The sequence below is a fragment of the Bison bison genome, unplaced genomic scaffold, assembly GCF_000754665.1.
Source record: "Bison bison bison isolate TAMUID 2011002044 unplaced genomic scaffold, Bison_UMD1.0 scf7180017864461, whole genome shotgun sequence".
In the NCBI taxonomy this organism is placed as follows: domain Eukaryota; kingdom Metazoa; phylum Chordata; class Mammalia; order Artiodactyla; family Bovidae; genus Bison; species Bison bison.
The window spans coordinates 10,406,565-10,427,992 of NW_011495023.1; the positions used below are offsets into that span (position 1 = coordinate 10,406,565).

General features: G+C 40.0%; 1 protein-coding gene across 1 annotated transcript in view; it reads right to left on the bottom strand.

The window, feature by feature from the left end:
- Window positions 1-5,102: 5,102 nt before the first annotated feature.
- Window positions 5,103-21,428, bottom strand: part of PHYH (phytanoyl-CoA 2-hydroxylase) — a 20,926-nt gene continuing 4,600 nt past the window's right edge. Inside the window, exons 3-9 of the mRNA XM_010859935.1 lie at window positions 20,580-20,690; window positions 19,768-19,936; window positions 13,073-13,154; window positions 11,205-11,386; window positions 9,128-9,277; window positions 7,358-7,489; window positions 5,103-5,538 (exon numbers count right to left, since the gene is read on the bottom strand). Coding sequence (XP_010858237.1) covers window positions 5,485-5,538; window positions 7,358-7,489; window positions 9,128-9,277; window positions 11,205-11,386; window positions 13,073-13,154; window positions 19,768-19,936; window positions 20,580-20,690 — 880 coding nt within the window. The 3' untranslated portion in view covers window positions 5,103-5,484. The remainder of the gene's footprint in view (window positions 5,539-7,357; window positions 7,490-9,127; window positions 9,278-11,204; window positions 11,387-13,072; window positions 13,155-19,767; window positions 19,937-20,579; window positions 20,691-21,428) is intronic.

Below are 21,428 nucleotides of genomic sequence, written 5' to 3' on the forward strand. Positions count from 1 at the left end.
AAGATCATGGCATCTGGTCCCATCACGTCATGGGAAATAGATGGGGAAACAGTGGAAACAGTGTCAGACTTTATTTTTCTGGGCTCCAAAATCACTGCAGATGGTGACTGCAGCCATGAAATTAAAAGACGCTTACTCCTTGGAAGGAAAGTTATGACCAACCTAGACAGCATATTGAAAAGCAGAGACGTTACTTTGCCAACAAGGGTCCGTCTAGTCAAGGCTATGGTTTTTCCAGTGGTCATGTATGGATGTGAGTGTTGGACTGTGAAGAAAGCTGAGCGCCGAAGAATTGATACTTTTGAACTGTGATGTTGGAGAAAACTCTTGAGAGTCCCTTGGACTGCAAGGAGATCCAACCAGTCCATTCTGAAGGAGATCAGCCCTGGGATTTCTTTGGAAGGAATGATGCTGAAGCTGAAACTCCAATACTTTGGCCACCTCATGCAAAGAGTTGACTCATTGGAAAAGACCCTGATGCTGGGAGGGATTGGGGGGCAGGAGGAGAAGGGGACAACAGAGGATGAGATGGCTGGATGGCATCACTGACTCAATGGATGTGAGTCTGAGTGAACTCCGGGAGTTGATGATGGACAGGGAGGCCTGGCGTGCTGCGATTCATGGGGTTGCAAAGAGTCGGACATGACTGACCAACTGAACTGAACTGACTGACTGTGTATATGTCAACCCCAATCTTCCAATTTATGCATCCCACATCCTTTTCCCCTCTAGTAACCATAAGTTGTTTTCTGTATCTGTGATTCTGTTTCTGTTTTGTAACTTCATTCCAGGTGTATATCATATATGATATTTCTCTTTCTCTGTGTGACTTCTCTTAGTATGATAATCTCCATGTCCATCCATGTTGCTGCACATGGCATTATTTCATTCTTTTTATAGCTAAGTAATATTCCATTGTATATATAAAATAACTACCACATTGTCTTTATCATTCATCTGTCAACAGACATTCAGGTTGCTTCCATGTCTTGGCTAAATAGTGCTGCAATGAACATAGGGGTGCATGTATCTTTTCAGATTAGAGTTTTCTCCAGATATATGCTGAAGATAAGGATTGCTGAATCATATGGTAATTCTGTCTTCAGTTTCTTAAGGAACCTCCATACTGTTTTCCATAATGGTTCTACCAATTTACATTCCCAAAACAAACTAGAAGGGTTATAGGGACACTCTCTCTTATGTAAGAGAAACAGTTACAAAAATGAGCGACAGTTGCAATTACAAAAATGAGGGACACGGGCAGGCCAGTGATTAAGACACCATGCTTCCACTGCAGAGGGCACAGGTTCAATCTCTGGTTGGGAAATATGATCCCGTGTGCCTCAGGAGCAAGAGAAAGAGGGAGAGTAGAGAAGTTTGCTGTTCATATTGAACAAGAAATAAATAGCAAGTGTCTTGTAGGTGAGGGCACTGTGAGTGTTAACCAAAGTGCCCAAGGAAGAGGCAGGACCTCCAAGGGTCCTACCCTCTCTATTCAGGAAGGCAGGATATTTACAAATGGGAAAATCATACTTTCAGTGAACGCATTAAGGGCTAAGTGGCGGCATGTACTATACACAGGATGGATACCAGAGTTGGGTTGAAGGAGAGATTAATTCAGGCTGTGTTGTGTTAGTAAGACAAGATTTTTGCAGGTAGATTTGAGCTGGTTTGAACCATGAAACTGTATTACTAGAATTGGTTTTGGGAAATGTTCCCATGTTTTGTTGATGCAATCATAAGCTTTTCAAACTCATTTAATCTGCTGCTTAAAAGGAGTGAACTCCAAGCAGATACCAGGAGCAAAGTTTTGTTTTCTTACACTCATCCCAAATATCATAGGAGGATCTGTCCTATTTCTTTTGTTCTGCACTGTGAGGACCTCGTGAACTCTTTTTAGATGAGTCTCTGGTGAAATACATATATTCCCAGGATAAATCACCTTTCACCCACGGTGAAGCCAGGCTTTTCCCTCATTCTGCCATGATCTGGCAATATTCCCACCCAACCCTTCAATTACCAGCTCCTACCTTTCCAGGGTGTCCCATAAGCAAAGTAGGCATCATCCTGCTACTGTCTCCCTTCCATATGTGGTCCTGCTACATGGAGTGGATTTGAAAGCATGGGTAAACGGTCAGTCAAATCCATCTCACCTGCCCCCACTAAGTGAGGTTGTTGTCACTGTGCTACTGAAGGCTCGCATGTCCTCCAGCTGCAACAAAGCCTAAGTAAGAAGATGTTTCCCTGAGTTCCTGACCCAGACCTTGGACTTGGCTGTGTCTACTTGCAAGTGAACTGATTAAGATTGGGTAGGACTGAGGGAGGAAAGGAACAGGCTGAGCTGACTCCATCTTGAAAAAGAAGGAAACAACATCTTGCACTTTTGGTGAGCTTTGGACCATGTGCCTGGTAGCCATGGGGATAACATACCTACAGCCAAACTGCCCTCCTGGACTGATAAACACCGGATTCCATACCAACATTTCCCATCGCCAAAAAGAATGTAATAATCCCCTATGTACTCAATCACCTTTGTAATCTTTATGGCACCCATTGGTGTAGGCTACAATGTATAACCAGTTGCCCCTTCTGATTATGAATCATGGCTGTAACCTGATTGTATCTCCCTTTAACACTTTTCAGGCTAGGTTTAAGGAATCTGGGGATGTGGGCTTGAGCCGTACACTTAAGGTATATAAGGTTTTCACAAAAGTCAGTTGGGGTCCTTGGCTAAGAGGAGACTCTGCCTTGGGCCCACCGGTGTAATAAACTGCACTCCACTATCTGCATTGTCCTTCTGAGTGAGTTTGTTTCCCAGAATGCGTGGCTATAACAGGACCACTGACCTTCCATCTGGGAATGTGCCAGTGTCTGCTAGATGAACTTTTGACACCAGAGGGCTGAATCCCATCCCCACTCAGTCTCTGCTGTGCTGTGCTTAGTTGCTCTGTTGTGTCCCACTCTTTGCGACCCCATGGACTAATACTGGAATGGGTTGCCATGCCCTCGTCCAGGGGATCTTCCTAACCCAGGGATCGAACCCAGGCCTCTCCCAATTTGCAGGCCATTTATCATCTGAGCCATCAGGGAAGCCCAAGAATACCACAGTGGGTTGCCTATCCCTTTGAGAGGGTAACAGATAGGAAGGCCAGGGGTCTCCAAACGGAGGAAATAGGCTGCAAGTAGCAGACATTTTTTTTTTCTCTCTCTCTTAAGCGGCAGGAGGAAACAAACTAGGGTTATATGTTTTCCCCTTCTCTATACACATTTAAAAAGAGGTTTCTCTTCGAAATTCTGTGTTGCCATAATGACACCTAGCTCCACCTGAACTTAACTTTTCTCAAACCGTGAGCTAACCAATACACTTTTCTTATGGAAACATTTGTCTTAAGCTATATTAATGTCCTATGCTCTATCTTCAAGTCGGTTCCACCTAAAGGCTCAGAAATGATATGACCAGCCAGTATGTTATACTCATCCATTTTTCTCCTAATCTATGTTAATGAAACTGTATATTTGTATGGAAATCTGCCTTTCTTCAAGATTCACGTCAATCATTTTATGGCCCGGGATGACTCACCTGGTGCCATTCTCTGAGTTTTGAGACATTTCCTTTCTTTAATTAGCCGACTGCTAGTACCTGTATAACATCCAGCTAAAGACTAGCAGGGGTGGGGGTCCTCTTTCTGCTCCTTCTGATGTCTATGTCAGAAGCTTTCTCTCTTGTATAGTTTAATGAAACTTTACTGCACACAAAAAGCTTTGAGCAATCAAGCTTCATTTCTGGCCCCTGATTGAATTCTTCTCCTCCGGAGACCAAGAATCCCAGCATCTTGCGTGGTTCAGCAACAACCTTTCACCTTCTCCAGGGGAACGTCCTGACTCAAGAAAGCAACTGAGGCCTCCATCATTGCAGGTGGCTTCTTTTCCAGCTGAGTGATGTTGGGAAGCCCCAGTCTCTGGCAAGCGTCTCCACTTCTGAACTTTCAGAGGCCGAGGCTTACTCACACCTGTGCACAATAATCAAGATGATACCTGACTGCACTCTCCCGGTTCCCTTTCCCCTGTGCTTCCATGCGCTTACACATGGAGCACTCCCACACTCCTCCTTGGAGGAGGCCGACCTGAAACAGTTCTGTCTTTTCTCTTTGCTGTAAATCTCTGTTCGGAGCAGTTCCTCTTGAAATACATTTCTAGAAACTAGTGCAGAATGAACCTTGTTCAGTAACAGATGCTTGGATATTTGTTAGATGAACTAGTTGGCACAAGGCACACAGAAACGAGGGGAAGTGTCTCCTGACTGACTGGCTGCAGTTCACTCAGAACTGCACCAGGGAGATGACATTCTGCTGTCTGATTTTCCTCTTGAAGTCTAAGGTTTCAAATGTATTTTAAAGTTAGTTTGAACAGTTTCTTGCGAACAGTGTCCCATACATGCTGTTTATGCTGACTTTCCACATATACATTTTATTTCCAGTTATTCCATAGTCCTGAGAGCACGTCAGGGATTTTCATGTCTTCCCCAGTTTCCATCTGGACCTGAGCTTAAACTGGGTGTCCTTACAGAGAAACTGACAGAATCAGCAATCAACATGTAGGAAAACGCATGCTTTGCTTAAAGAAAGGGACCCTTTTCCTTATTCTGTTTTTCTTACTGAAGATTCAACCAGAATTTATAAAAAGAAGAATTATGACTCCTTGCTGCCGTCAGCTGGTGGAGAAATACAATGCTCTATTAAATTAAATCTCTGTAGCACATGCCACTTGATATCCAAACCAGAACTATTTTAAAAGCTTTCCTGGACCTTCAAAGAGATTAGGTTTCATTCATAAATGCTGAATGTTTTCAGCTGCTATGCTGAATATGAATTGACAGAGAAAGTTATTTCTCTGGTCTTCTTTCTTTAGACAAAAAGACTTGGAAAGATCCAGTCAGTTTTTTTAAGGAGCATGGTGGCCTAGAGAGGCCATGGAAGGAATCCTGTGTCAGAATGTGAGTTTCCACCCTTATTTTACACCCAGATGCCCTTCTTAGACCTTTTACTAAATGCATCTCTAATATTCATTGTTCCAGATTTGCAAAGAGATCTCACACAACACAATATTGGGAGGTGGTGGATTCTTTATTTCAGAGCATTAAACCTTGCTTGGGTAAAGCGTTAATTGAGTGAAAGAAACTGATCTAACACACTTCTTTATGCATCACCTTTGTTATTTGCAACCCCAAGTTTTCCTTAAAACAGTAATATTTCACTTTTACTACTTTATATCCATTGAAGGCATCCCACCACACTGCATTATTACCCATTGAAGGCATCCCACCATACTGCATTATTACCCACGTGCAGTTAAGTACTGCATCTGTGCACTTGGATTTTGTTAACATGGATAGAAACGATTACATCATCTCATTGAGAAAAGATTTTTCTCTGACATCTTGTTCCACCTTGGTTTTCTTGACAAGAGTTTGAGCGAAGGGCTATTTCAAAGGTTGATTCTTTCTCCTTTCACAACACGCCCTCGAAATGTCCAAACATCCTGCAAATAATACCAAACACAATGAGTTTCTGGGAACTTGGATTTACCTATTCACCACAAGACAAAGATTTCTGGCATCTACTCATCATTAAATGGGGGGGAAAGACAGCCCTCCACAATAGTCATAAGGTAGTAAATAAAAACCACATTCTGAGACTCTAATTAATTTACTCACCAATATCTAAATCATGTTTCATAAGCCAAGACAGTGAGTCCTCACACTGTCATTATGCTTTGCTTGGCACTTGTTGATTAGAGGTGTTGGGACCTGCTGTTATGTTTGGTCACAGAACTGTTTAATACCTAAGCTCCTGCTGCCCTTGGTGATGTTTGCCTGTCCCATTCTGAGTGATCTGCTCCTGAAAATGATGTCCTACGCTACTGGATTGGTTTTTTCTTCTTTGTTCCTAATAAGACAATTCAAACTTTTTGCTTATTTTTCTGCAAACAGCAAAGTATGCTAGAAGAATAATTTTGGAATTGGACCTCCTCTGAAATCTCAGTCACTTAAGTAACTGAGGCCATTCTCTTGAACTCTTCATTTTCCCATGAAGAGTGTGGAGCTATCTCGACTGCTCCATTGAGTTTTGGTAAAGAAAAGGGACAGGGACATGCTTTTGTGCCTGCAAAGAACTCTATAGCAGAGTTAGTGTTGTTCTTCTAAGTAAAGTCCATAAACTATAGCTGAGACAGTCATGAAAAGAAATAGAGGAACTGATTCATTAGTACAACCCTGACAGACCTCAAACAGAATATATATGTTTTTTATCCTGCCTTAAAATTCAGGGTGTTGGATGGAAGACCCAACTGGCAAAATAGGTTGCATTTCTAAGACATTTAATTGCTGGACAAAGGAAGGACAAGACTGTCCAGGAGATGCAAATGTGAGGTCAGAGCATCTTCAGATATGGGGATACATTCAGAGATTCTAGACAGAAAATGGCTCAAGGGTGGATGAAGACTCTTGAGGTGGGAAGTTTTTTCAGAAGGCTGTTGTTGGCATGCGAGGCTCTTCAAAGTACCGGGAGGCCCTGTGTTCTCATTACATTCAGTCTACTTGGGGGTCATGTCACCCCAAAATAGATGATGCATTTATGATTATCTAATAAGTTCAGCTTCTTGCTTCAGAGCCCCAAATATAATCACCTACAATACAAACTAACTTTATTTAGTTGCCTTGACTAATAATTAGTTATTGATCAGCAACAGCATGCAATATTCACCAGTAAAGAACAAACAATCTAAGTATAACAATGTTGTTAGTTGGCTTCATACCCCAATACAAAGTAAAAAGTTAAAAAAAAAAAAAACAAATAATCTACAGTGATGTGTATTAATTAGGCAGGCATATGAAATACTGTCTTAACACCACTATGAAAAGCATCAGTGATCTCCCATCTGTACATGCAGGCTGTCCTTAAATTCCCAGTGCAAACTGACCCAAACAAACACTTGCTTGAGAATTGCTTTCTTTACAAATAAAGGAGGCCTATGATTGACAGCCCAAACCATTTACAACTATGAGTTCAGAAAGTTGCTTTGTCTTCCATTTCCTCATCTCTGAATCTGCTATTTCCTCTCCTACCTGTCTGTTCTGGAACACGATGGCCTACCCGAAGACTTAGAGAAACCAGGTCCCCCACACTGGGGAAGCAAGTAGTACAAACAAAACCCTCTGTCGTTCCTAGGTCTCAGCAATGTTTCCAAAAGGAGCTGTAAACCTACACACTTTATACCTTCAAACTGAATCAGGTATGACACTATTAAGCATCTAAAGAACAAACTGAGATCTTTACTTTGTCTTTTCATACAAACATACCTTCAGAGTGACGTCTTTAAATCCATGCTTTTTCCTGACTATATTGACAACTTCCTTTTCAATGTTTTCTTGACTGGTGCCCTCCACATCTATGTAGTGACAGTTGGCATCCGCAAAATGGCAGGAAATTGCCTGTGGAAATTATTATGATCCAAAATTATATGCAGGGCAGGGAACAGAATTATGTAAGGAAGAAATCTTTAACTTTTCAGCATTTTATTTTTCAAATGAAGGATATTGCCAAGTCCTACTAAGGAATGTATTTCAGGGTTTCTCATCACCTCAGCTACAGAATTTAGTGGAGGGTGTAATGAGTTGGTATTTCAATGGCCACAGATGATGGGGGAAGAAAAACTGAAAAGACCTGGCAACAGAAAATAATACACAGACACCTCCTCTCCAATCTAAAGCACAGTTCCAGTCTGATAGCATTCACATAAAATACTCATCTTGTTTCCTTTTGAAAGTAAGATGGAAGTTACTTGGTTCTCCCCAGTCTCGAAGGACTTATAAACAGATCTAACTTGCAAGGTGATAGCTGAAACTCACCTTCCTTGCCACAAGTTAGTTCTCTTAGGGTGACTGCACCCATCAGAAGATCTGCCTACTTCTTACAGATTTCTAGGCAGTTGAGTCACAAAATTTATTTCCCATGGAAACCCTAGTACTACTCTGCACCATATTGGAGCCTGAGGCAAAAGAGAAGACATGTACACTCCTACCTGTACGCTTTTATGCATTTTTCAATGGTTAATATTTTCCCAAACTGTAAATCAGTCAAAAATATTGAAAAACCATCAAGTTAGTATATTAAAACACACTATTTCCAGTGTAGTGCCTATATCTTCCTTTTGCACAGTTCTGGGTATCATGGTATTACAGGGTCTGATCTTTTTTTAAAATTTTGGTATTGTGCTCACCATGGACTTCTTGGCATTCATTTTTATTTCTTTTAACTGGCATTAAGATATTATTTAACTGGATACTGAGTTTTTTGAGCCTCTGAGGGAACTGCCTTCTTGCCTCTGGCTCATCTCAGTCCTGTTGAGCCTGGTGGATATCTGAATGAATGGAGGATGAAATCTGACAACTAACCCTCAGCCACAGGGAAACAGAGAGCTGTTGTGATAAACTGGAAAGCTTCACTCAGCCCCAAAGAAGACACTAATATTTAGTATCAACAGCCATGTCATCCTAGGGAAATGTGAGCCCAGCATATCATCAGATCTGCTGAATTTTAGAGAAGCAAGAAATCTGGGCTCTTATGAGAAATTCTGTCAGTTTTTAATGTAAGCACTGATCTTATAAACCTGAAAACACTCTGAGGCTAAGGAGTGAAAAACATGGCCATATCTGATTTCTGGGTGGCCAATTCACACCTTCCTTTCCAATCAATAATATTTTAACCAATAGCAATAATATTACAGACGTTCCCCTTATATGAGCTGTATACCTTCCAAATGTTATTATTTGGTATGTATGTCTGCTTTTATCTTTTCCTCTGAAAACATGCTATCAGTTGCCAAGTAACTATGCTCTCTGTCTGGAGAAATTCCACGAATGTTCAATAGTGATGGCATCCTAAGGTCATCTAGCTTCTTACTGCTGAAAGCAACAAAGCATGAGGGAGACAAATATATTTCCTGGTAAATACACCAGACTAAAGGGCAGCTGAGTTAAAAGTTACAACTCCTTTAACTTTTCATGTATCGGGATACTTTTCTTCCTCATGCATTCATCTTCAAACAGTGCTGTGATGTGAATGTGTACCTTCCGGAATCCTTGACTTTTGTTCCGACCAGATCCATGGATGAGCAAAGGGTGAAAGAAGACGGTGTCTCCCTTCTCCATCACCAAGTGCACCCGGGCATTGTTTTTGTCATAGTCCTGGATCCCGTGGAACATGATGTTGACTCCTCCCTAAAAACACGAGAGAAGCCAAGTCCAAAAGTGAAGAAGCCAAGAATCAAAACTCTTATCAATGACTCATCAGGGAAAACAAACCTTCTCTAAGTTCTTTGAAGAGAAAGAGATAAATAAATTAGATATTAAAAAAACTTACATATACCAAACTTTCTCAGTTGACTGCTTTTAGAAAGCCATGTGTGAATCGTGAATTTTTTAGACCTGACGAAATATTTGGAATTTCCACCTATGGTTCATTACTGAATGATAACTGAAGACCCAGATCAGCTTTGCATTTTGCGGGAATACAGAGACCACCTTTCCTGGTGAACCCATGCTCATTCTTCCCCAGCATGCTCTTCTCCTCACCTGGAACTTGTATCAATCACTACTCTATTACTTAGAAGTATCTCTGAGAAGCTAACTATTCTCCCAACTCGCAGAGAGAAAATTCTCAGTCTTTCTCAGCCCAGAAACCAAGTAGGTCAGATCCAGAGTAAAGAAAGAAGAGTAAATTAAAACATTAGCTTTTAAAATATTTTCCACTCCCTGTTTTTCCAAGTCAATCACTGCACAAAAAGAAAAAAACAAAAATCGTTGTTTGTTTTCAAACTATTTTCTAACAATTTTTAAATATTTTCAAGGTTAGTTATTACATTAGATAATAGTTATATCTTTATGAAACAAACTGAGACGAGAAGTAACAACGTTTGCAATCTTTTATGGGTCTTTGGAGGAGAGCATCCCATTTCCTTTCCTAAGACTATTCCAACTCCAAATTCCATTTTGGGAATGACTGCTCCCTACTGCACTGTGTTGAGTCTTTGCCTCCTGCCCAATGTGGAAAGTGAGCAAGATAAGCTCGTCTCACCTCCCATTGCTGCTACTTTGAATCTGAGCAGATGACTGAAGCGACTGGACATTGTCAAGGTACATCTGGCCACTCCAGGTGCTGCAGCCCAACTGTTCCCACTGAAGAAGGACTTCCTCTTTCCTCCTCACCCTCCAGAGCTGGCAGCCTGCCCACGGATTCTGCATGTCCAAGGGGCCCTTCCTTCAGCTTGAGTCACTGAGAGCCCACTTCTATTGCTTGCACCAACCTTTCCTAAACCAAAACTTAACTGAAGAATTTCAGATTTTATAGCAGAATCTAGACTCAAGGTATTTTCACCTGGCACTAATCCTCAGTTCAAGACTTCTAACTAGTTGACACTGAAGTCCTGAAAGCCATATTCTTTACATCTCACAGAACCAATGTGTACTCTTTCTGCCTTAACAAAATGTGCTCTTCCCACCTTGATCATTATTACAGGATTGTGAGACCTTATTGCCTTACATCTAAATGCTATGGGAGTCCTCTCCGGTTTCTCTGTCTCTGGACTCCTATTCCTGCAATACATTCTGTGCCAGACCACAGGGTTATCATTCTTGAAGAAATGATTTGATCTCCTCACTCATGGGCCCCAAAGCACTGAACAGTCCTCCAGTATCACCAGCTGAATTGATAAATCATGGAACAGCCTCATAATGGAATACTGCTCAGTCCTCCCCAGAGCCTTTCTCTGCTGATCTCTTCAGGTAGAAGCAGATGATCCTCTTTTTTACTGAGAGAACTAACAGTCAGTGTGTACAACTCACTTGGCATACATATCTGGTGTTACTGTGTTTGTGTCTGACCTCTGCAGTTAGGCTTTATAATCTCAGATCTTTTATAGCATCACCAAAGTCCACCACTTTGGTTGGCCTTCAAGTACTTGTTGAAAGAATAAAGGTGATCGTGTGATCAGCCATCCTGGAATTTTCCCTGCTCATTTGAAATCCTAGAACAATGTTTTGCTAAGAAAGGAAATGTCATCTTATTGGCAAAGCTCCTTATGTATACTGATGTGAAATCAAAACAACAAAAGGTTCTGATCAAGACTCAGCCGTCTAGCAGACTTACCTCCCACTGGGGATAATCATGGGGTTGCAAGGGGCCTTTGTGTGTCCCTGGGAGCACAACCAGACAGCCATTGTTCCGGTCAATGTGCTCCATGGCTGTCCAGGCACAAACGATGCTATTGCTGGGCCTGAAGGGGAAATAGTGCAGATCCTGGTGCAAGGGATGACGGGATGTCTTCTTTCCTGAAACAGAATCTGTTGTTAAAATAAATAAACTTGAGTCCCAGTATTATTCTCCTCTGCCTGAAAAGCCAGAACAATGAACTATCCTTGCAAAAGCCAAACAGATGAGACAATACTGAAGAAAACCACCTCTATAGATGAGCACCAAATTAGAAGACTGCTGCTGCTGCTAAGTAGCTCAGTAGAGTCCGACTCTGTGCGACCCCATAGACAGAAGCCTACCAGGCTCCTCCATCCATGGGATTTTCCAGGCAAGAGTACTGGAGTGGGGTGCCATTGCCTTCTCCAAATTAGAAGACTGAATCAGCACAATGCCTCTGGATCCTGTGATTCTTTCTGGGTTTCTGGTAACCGAGGACTACTTACACTATTTTCTAGAAATCTGTGCATATGTCATCATCTCCACTGTGCTTTATTCCTCCCTAACTCTGGTTTGGGCACAGAGCTTAGCATTCTCCAAGTCAGCTCAGTCGCTCAGTTGAGTCCGACTCTTTGGGACCCCATGGACTGCAGCACACCAGGCTTCCCTGTCCATCAGCAACTCCCAGAGCTTGGTCAAACTCATGCCATCGAGTCAGTGATGACATTCAACCATCTGGTCCTCTGTTGTCCCCTTCTCTTCCTGCCTTCAGTGTTTCCCAGCATCAGGGTCTTTTCTAATGAGTCAGTTCTTCCCATCAGGTGGCCAACATATTGGAGAGTATTCCCCAAAAACGTTGACTAATTAGAGTGGTCAATCTGAGGCCTTCTGATAAACTTCTAAGTGGCTGATATTAAAAAAGTATTCCTTAATTAACTAAATATATAAATAGAAGGACTCTCAGAGGTTTCAGCACCAAATTAGAACCATTTGGTTCTGCCATCACTGTGGAGAATCAGAGATACTACACACACATTCACATTCTCCCCTAGAATTGCCTTCTGAACGTAGTTCCCCCAGGCCAGGGGATTTCTCCAGGCAGGACACCCAGGGAGGGAAAGGCCTGCTGATGTTAGGCTAAGCCTGTATGTAGGCTTAGCACATAAACCTCTCTTGGCCATCAGGACAGAGACAGAGTAGAAACAGATTAAAGATCTCTAATGGCTGATTTCCTACCACTGATACAGCTGAATTTCTCAGTGTGGCCAAGAGCCATCTGCATTAGTATCTCTGAGTATGGTTAATAAAATCCAGGTTCCTAGTTTCTATTTTCTGAATTAGTCTCTCTAGGAGGGAGGGCTTAGAAGCTACATTTTACCAAGCACAGAAAATTTTGAGAATAGCTATGGTATTTGATACATAAGTTCAGTTTTAAATTTGTTAGTAATAATACTGTCTTCAGATCAGGAAGCCAAAGTCCACACCCTCATGCATGGGTGAGAGTGGGTAACAAATCTTAGAGATGCTGAATATCAGGAGTCTGTGGGGTAGAGAGACAGTTGTGTTTTATTAAACTGCATCTTTCAGAAGCCACTTGTCTACAATCCCAGCAATAACCCTAGTTAACATCAGCATCGCTATTATACTTCAGTGTTGTTATGATGTAAGCTACTTTGAGACTTAAAGTATATATATTCATTTATGCAAAAATTAAGCAGTTGTGCACTTTGCTATTAGTTAGCACATCAATCTTATATAATTTAATTAAACACTTTTTTTTTTATTTGTTTGCTTTTGCTTTTCCTCTACCAATGAGAGCTCTTTACCAGAATCTGGAGGTTTGTTTATCAGCATTGTATGCATGGCCATAATATTGGGTCCAGTGAAGCACTCCACATATTTCAGAATCTAAGGAAAAAGGAGGGAAAAGTTCATGGGAAATCAGATGCACAAGTATGTGGCACAAAGTACATCTATCTATACTAGAACCCCGTTGGCAGTCATTTAAATCAATCAACCAGTATTTCACAACCTTGCAAACAAACCACGCAAAAGTGAGCAACTGGAAATCATCATAAACACTCTGAAACAGGCTTCTTAGAACCAGCTGAAAATCTAAGTGCTTCTTCTACAACAGAGTCATGAATTTCTCTGAGACACCAGCTACGAAGGGCAGGAATAAGACCTCCCATGAAAATGATGCCCAAAATGGCAGGGCCAGTTGAATGAAAAAGACAATGATGTTGTTCAGTCACAAAGTCGTGTCTGACCCTTTGCGACCCCATAGACTGCAGCACACCAGGCTTCCCTGTCCTCCACTGTCTCTCGGAGTTCACTCAAATTCATATCCATATTCAATCTCTAATTCTGTCTGACTACAAAAAGTGAAGCACATTCTATGGCTTTCACTTATATGATCTCTTCTGTATAAGGAATGTAGGCAATTTGAGTATAAAACACTTGAAATGTTACAAAAATCCCAGGAGTCTGGCCTAATGCTTGTTTTTTTAATAAAAAGTTTGTTTTTGTCATTCTGGGTGGGTATTCAAAAAATGGCAAAAGGGCTGTTCTTTTCATTTCTTTTTTTAATTTTGATGGGGTATAGTTGAATTATAAAGTTGTGTTAGTTTCAGGTGTATAGTGAAATGAAAGTGTTATACACACACATATATACACTAAGATTCTTTTCTCATATAGGCCATTACTGAGTACTGAGTACAGTTCCCTGTGCTATACAGTAATCGTTATTAGTTGTCTGTTTTCTATACAGTGTGTGTATGTGTCAATCCCAATCTTCCAATTTATCTCTCCTAGGCTGCGATTTTCTAAATGGTCATCATTCAAGAGCCATCCTCAGATTTTCTGTCCTGCTTTGCAGAACTTCCCAATATGTTTAGCAGATATTCTCCCTACGTCTTATCTTAGTCTTATCCTGATTAATAAAATTCTTCAAATCATGGGTTTGAGGTGCTGGTCATTTTTCCAATATATATTAAAATAAATACATAGCTATTAGAAGAATACCTACCTCCTAAAAAATCATCGCATGAACCACCAGACACATGGTTTGCAGGTTATGGAAGTAGGAACATCCTGACAGACATTCTACCACATGCTGCCTATAATTTCCAGCTTTTATCATGATCCACCCACACAATTTTCATTTCCAAAACAGGACGTGAGGTTGGGAAGAATGCATGGTTCAGAGAGGCCACTTCCCTTCTCGTCCCCAACTCAAGAGGCCGGACCTCCCAGATGCCTCAGCTGTGCAGTCTTCAAGAATCAGACTTTCTAACAGCACTTGGGGTATAAGTTCTAATAAGTATTTTGTGCAAAGTGTCCTTTTTAACCATTCTAAATGACTGGTCAGAAACCATAGTACAGGACTTCCTTATGCTACAGTGGATAAGAACCCCACTGCCAGTGCAGGGGACATGGATTTGATCTCTGCTCCAGGAAGATTCCACACACAAGGAGCACCTAAGCCCACGCACCACAACTGCCGAGCTCCAGCTCTGGAGCCTGAGAGCCGCAGCAAGAAAAGCCAACAAAGAACCAGCTTTTGGCTTTGTTGATTTTTGCTATGGTCTCTTTTGTTTCTTTTGCATTTATTTCTGCCCTAATTTTTAAGATTTCTTTCTTTCTACTAACCCTGGGGTTCTTCATTTCTTCCTTTTCTAGTTGCTTTAGGTGTAGGGTTAGGTTATTTATTTTACTTTTTTCTTGTTTCCTGAGGTATGCCTGTATTGCTATGAACTTTCTCCTTAGCACTGCTTTTAAAGTGTCCCATAGGTTTTCGGTTGTTGTGTTTTCATTTTCATTAGTTTCTATGCAAATTTTGATTTCTTTTTTGATTTCTTCTGTGATTTGTTGGTTATTCAGCAGTGTGTTGTTCAGCCTCCATATGTTGGAATTTTTAATAGTTTTTCTCCTGTAATTGAGATCTAATCTTACTGCATTGTGGTCAGAAAAGATGCTTGGAATGATTTCTACTTTTTTAAATTTACCAAGGCTAGATTTATGGCCCAGGATGTGATCTATCCTGGAGAAGGTTCCATGTGTGCTTGAGAAAAAGGTGAAATTCATTGTTTTGGGATGAAATGTCCTATAGATATCAATTAGGTCTAACTGGTCTATTGTATTGTTTAAAGTTTGTGTTTCCTTGTTAATTTTCTGTTTAGTTGATCTATCCATAGGTGTGAGTGGGGTATTAAAGTCTCCCACTATTATTGTGTTATTGTTAATTTCTCCTTTCATACTTGTTAGCATTTGTCTTACATACGGCGGCGCTCCCATGTTGGGTGAAAATATATTTATATTAGCCAGACTCATCAAGAAACAAAGGGAGAAAAATCAAATGAATAAAATTAGAAATGAAAATGGAGAGATCACAACAGACAACACAGAAATACAAAGGATCATAAGAGACTACTATCAGCAATTATATGGCAATAAAATGGACAACGTGGAAGAAATGGACAAATTCTTAGAAAAGTACAACTTTCCAAAACTGGACCAGGAAGAAATAGAAAATCTTAACAGACCCATCACAAGCATGGAAATTGAAACTGTAATCAAAAATCTTCCAGCAAACAAAAGCCCAGGTCCAGACGGCTTCACAGCTGAATTCTACCAAAAATTTAGAGAAGAGCTAACACCTATCCTGCTCAAACTCTTCCAGAAAATTGCAGAGGAAGGTAAACTTCCAAACTCATTCTATGAGGCCACCATCACCCTAAACCAAAACCTGACAAAGATGCCACAAAAAAAGAAAAACTAACAGGCCAATATCATTGATGAACATAAATAGCAAAATACCTTAACAAAATTCTAGCAATCAGAATACCAACAACACATGAAAAAGATCATACACCAGGACCAAGTGGGCTTTATCCCAGGGATGCAAGGATTCTTCAATATCCGCAAATCAATCAATGTAATACACCACATTAACAAATTGAAAAATAAAAACCATATGATTATCTCAATAGATGCAGAGAAAGCCTTTGACAAAATTCAACATCCATTTATGATAAAAAACTCTCCAGAAAGCAGGAATAGAAGAAACATACCTCAACATAATAAAAGCTATATATGACAAACCCACAGCAAACATTATCCTCATGCTGAAAAATTGAAAGCATTTCCTCTAAAGTCAAGAACAAGACAAGGGTGCCCACTTTCACCATTACTATTCAACATAGTTTTGGAAGTTTTGGCCACAGCAATCAGAGCAGAAAAAGAAATAAAAGGAATCCAAATTGGAAAAGAAGAAGTAAAACTCTCACTATTTGCAGATGACATGATCCTCTACATAGAAAACCCTAAAGACTCCACCAGAAAATTACTAGAACTAATCAATGATTATAGTAAAGTTGCAGGATATAAAATCAACACACAGACATCCCTTGCATGCCTATACACTAATAATGAGAAAACAGAAAGAGAAATTAAGGAAACAATTCCATTCACTATTGCAACAGAAAGAATAAAATACTTAGGAATATATCTACCTAAAGAAACTAAAGACCTATATATAGAAAACTATAAAACACTGGTGAAAGAAATCAGAGGACACTAATAGATGGAGAAATATACCATGTTCATGGATTGGAAGAATCAATATACTGAAAATGAGTATACTACTCAAAGCAATTTATAGATTCAATGCAATCCCTATCAAGCTACCAACGGTATTCTTCACAGAGCTAGAACAAATAATTTCACAATTTGTATGGAAATACAGAAAACCTCGAATAGCCAAAGCTATCTTGAGAAAGAAGAATGGAACTGGAGGAATCAACCTGCCTGACTTCAGGCTCTATTACAAAGCCACAGTTATCAAGACAGTATGGTACTGGCACAAAGACAGAAATACTGATCAATGGAACAAAATAGAAAGCCCAGAGATAAATCCACGCACATATGGACCTTATCTTTGACAAAGGAGGCAAGAATATACAGTGGAGAAAAGACAATCTTTAACAAGTGGTGCTGGGAAAACTGGTCAACCACTTGTAAAAGATTGAAACTAGAACACTTTCTAACACCATACACAAAAATAAACTCAAAATGGATTAAAGATCTCAATGTAAGACCAGAAACTATAAAACTCCTAGAGGAGAACATAGGCAAAACACTCTCCGACATACATCACAGCAGGATCCTCTATGACCCACCTCCCAGAATATTGGAAATAAAAGCAAAAATAAACAAATGGGACCTAATTAAACTCAAAAGCTTCTGCACAACAAAGGAAACTGTTAGCAAGGTGAAAAGGCAGCCTTCAGAATGGGAGAAAATAATAGCAAATGAAGCAATGGACAAACAACTAATCTCAAAAATATACAAGCAACTCCTACAGCTCAACTCCAGAAAAATAAATGACCCAATCAAAAAATGGGCCAAAGAATTAAATAGACATTTCTCCAAAGAAGACATACAGGTGGCTAACAAACACATGAAAAGATGCTCAACATCACTCATTATCAGAGAAATGCAAATCAAAACCACTATGAGGTACCATTTCACACCAGTCAGAATGGCTGCGATCCAAAAGTCTACAAGCAATAAATGCTGGAGAGGGTGTGGAGAAAAGGGAACCCTCTTACACTGTTGGTGGGAATGCAAACTAGTATAGCCACTATGGAGAACAGTGTGGAGATTCCTTAAAAAACTGGAAATAGAACTGCCTTATGACCCAGCAATCCCACTGCTGGGCATACACACTGAGGAAACCAGAAGGGAAAGAGACACGTGTACCCCAATGTTCATCGCAGCACTGTTTATAATAGCCAGGACATGGAAGCAACCTAGATGCCCATCAGCAGATGAATGGATAAGAAAGCTGTGGTACATATACACAATGGAGTATTACTCAGCCATTAAAAAGAATACATTTGAATCAGTTCTAATGAGGTGGATGAAACTGGAGCTGATTATACAGAGTGAAGTAAGCCAGAAAGAAAAACACCAATACAGTATACTAACGCATATATATGGAATTTAGAAAGATGGTAACAATAACCCTGTGTACGAGACAGCAAAAGAGACACATGTATAGATCAGTCTTATGGACTCTGTGGGAGAGGGTGGGGAGATTTGGGAGAATGGCATTGAAACATGTATAATATCATGTATGAAATGAGTCGCCAGTCCAGGTTTGATGCACGATACTGGATGCTTGGGGCTGATGCACTGGAACAACCCAGAAGGAGGGTATGGGGAGGGAGGAGGGAGGAGGGTTTAGGATGGGGAACACAGGTATACCTGTGGCGGATTCATTTCGATATTTGGCAAAACTAATACAATATTGTAAAGTTTAAAAATAAAATAAAATAAAATTAAAAAAATAAAAAAGAAAAGCCAACAAAATGAGAATCCCATGCACCTCAACTAGAGAGGAGCCCATGCGTAGTAACAAAGACACAGCACCAGCAAAAATAAATAAATGAGAAAAAAATAATAAACTCTTTTAAAAATGAAACTGTAATACATTCACGCAAGGCATTACTATGCAATAGTTTACAAAGTATAAAGTAGATCCATAGATACCAATGGAAAGATGTCTCTCTCATATGTATTACAGTGGAAAAACCAAGGTGACAACCAGGATGCTTCCTGTTACACAAAAGGTGGGGTTATACAAATATGCTTGATTATACCTGAAATGGTTCTAGATGAATACGTAAAACTGAACAGTGAGTGGTGCAGGGGGTGTGAGAATTTCCTTTTTCCTTCATGTCATTCCACACTAGATATTTTCATAGCTATGAACTACTTTTAAAGAATAATTTTTTAAAAACCTAGTTTAAATTTAAAAACAGATACCTCTACTGACCAGATTCATAAGACAAATTGAAAACAATCTGCAATAGGTAAACCTTAGCACTTTTATCCCTGTGGACATGCCTGTAGGGAGTGTGAGAAGGCTCTCTGTTTACCACAGAATTCCTGCTCTTCTCCAGCAAAAATAGCAAAATTATGAGGATTTCTCAGTCTTGGCACTACTGATATTTTGGGCTGCATCATTCTTTGTTTGCTGCAACAGGCTATTATCCAGCATCCCTGGACCCAGTGGCATGGATCCGGATCTCTACGCATTAAAACCCACCACCCCTCCTGCCTGACAAGCAAACATGTCTCCAGACATTTGCAAATGTCCACCTCTGATTAAGAACTACTGCTATAGGGCCCCAGTAGAAAAGGGCAAGAGTCTAATCCTTTGCAACCCCATGGAATGTAGCCTGCCAGGCTCCTCTGTTCATGAGCTTTTCCAGGCACGAATACTGGAGTGGTTTGCCATTTCCTTCTCCAGGGGATCTTCTCAAACCAGGGATCGAACCCATGTCTCTTAAGTCTCCAGCAGTGGAGGGGGGTTCTTTACCACTAGCGCCACCTGAGAAGGCCCGTAGAAAAGAGCAAGATAAAATGGAAACAAAAAAGTTACGAAGATTTCAGAGGCAGACATGCAGATGGGCTATTAGCTTAAAAAGAAAGAAAGCACAGGAAGGTCTTGAACCTCAGGGAGGGTGCAGTATCTGAAGAGTTCCTCATCTTCTTGGAAATCCTGGACCTTGGAAACCACTTTCTCACTTGGCACATATTCTGATTTTGTGATGGTGACATCTCTCATCACCGACAATCCCAATGGTTTCACCTCCTTTCTGCAGATTCTTTCAAACTCATTCCTAGAAAATTCAATTGGTAAATGATGTCAGTACCATAGGCGATAAGCACCTGCCTGGCCTTCCACTTGTTCTGTGGAAGGACTCGAAGACCTGGGAGTGGTTTCTCAGCACTAAATGGTCCTCAAGCCCCAAGTCGAACAGTTCTGATGACAGGAAGGAGAAAATGGCCAACTCAGAAGTGCCCACCTCCTAACTGTGGAGTTGAAATTCGCTACCAGAATTTGAATAGTCCATAGCTTAGTGGACCAGTGGGGAAATATTTGTGATTTGGTTTCATCAGAACAAAAGAGGAAACACCTCCCTAGCATCACCATGCACTAGGTAGGCCCTGTTCAACGAACTCTGTCTCTACTTTACCTATTTAGTCCTAAAACCACTCTAGTGCATAAGTACTGTTATTTTCCCCATTCTGCAGATATAGAAACAGGTATGGAAAAGTTAAGGAAACTGCCCTATATCTACAACATTAACTGAAGAGACTGAGATTAAAGCCACTCTGGCTTGAACCTAGGTTCTAACAAGCCACTTCCTAACAAACCCGATCCCTGAAAAATATCTGAACACACACAAGGTAATCCTACTCATAGTCCCTTGCACACACACAATACACATTCCTGTTATATATCAAAGAGTGTTACTGTACCTAAAGCGTTGAATATCAGCATCAGACACCAAATTTTTAATGACAAGAAATCCATTTTCTTCATAAAATTTTCTCTGTTCTAGGCTTAGAACATTATTCTCCCGGGTATACCTAAAGGAAAAGAAAAATCTCAGATAAGTCCAGTTTAAAAATGATAACCTTCATGTCAATGTATGGCAAAACCAATATAATATTGTAAAGTAATTAGCCTCCAAGCAAAATAAATAAATTTATATTAAAAAAATAAAAATAAAAATCATAACCTAACAATATTTATCAAGAACATGAGAAATGTTTGTACTCTTCCAATCAGCACTTTTATTTCTAGAACTTTAAAGAAATAATCTGAACAAATTTTCAGTTTTAAATCCGAAACGTTAATTACTGTCACCAAGAAATGGAAGAATAATTAACTGGTTATATTATATCCTTTCAATGGGATATGACTTGACATTAAAAATGAAGAACATATAATAGCAAGGACAGTCCTTATTAAATTAAAATGTGATGACAGTGATGTAAAACCAAGACACTATTTGTTTAAAACAAGAAGACTATAAAGAAATAAAGCCAAAAGAAAAATGTTTCACAGTGATTGCCTTTATGTAATGGCATTATGAATGATTTTTTAAATTCACCCTATTTTATGATTTTAAAATATATTCTGTAATGAATATGTATGGTTTTTCAGAAAGGAAACAAACAATATACTTTATGTTTTTAATTGTCTGCTTCATGTATTTACCGAAGAAATCAAAGTAACAAAATCTAAATAAGTGTAGAGCACACACATAAACTCAAATCCCCCTGTCTATTCCTCTGTTTTGGAACTCTGACTCTATGAGAATA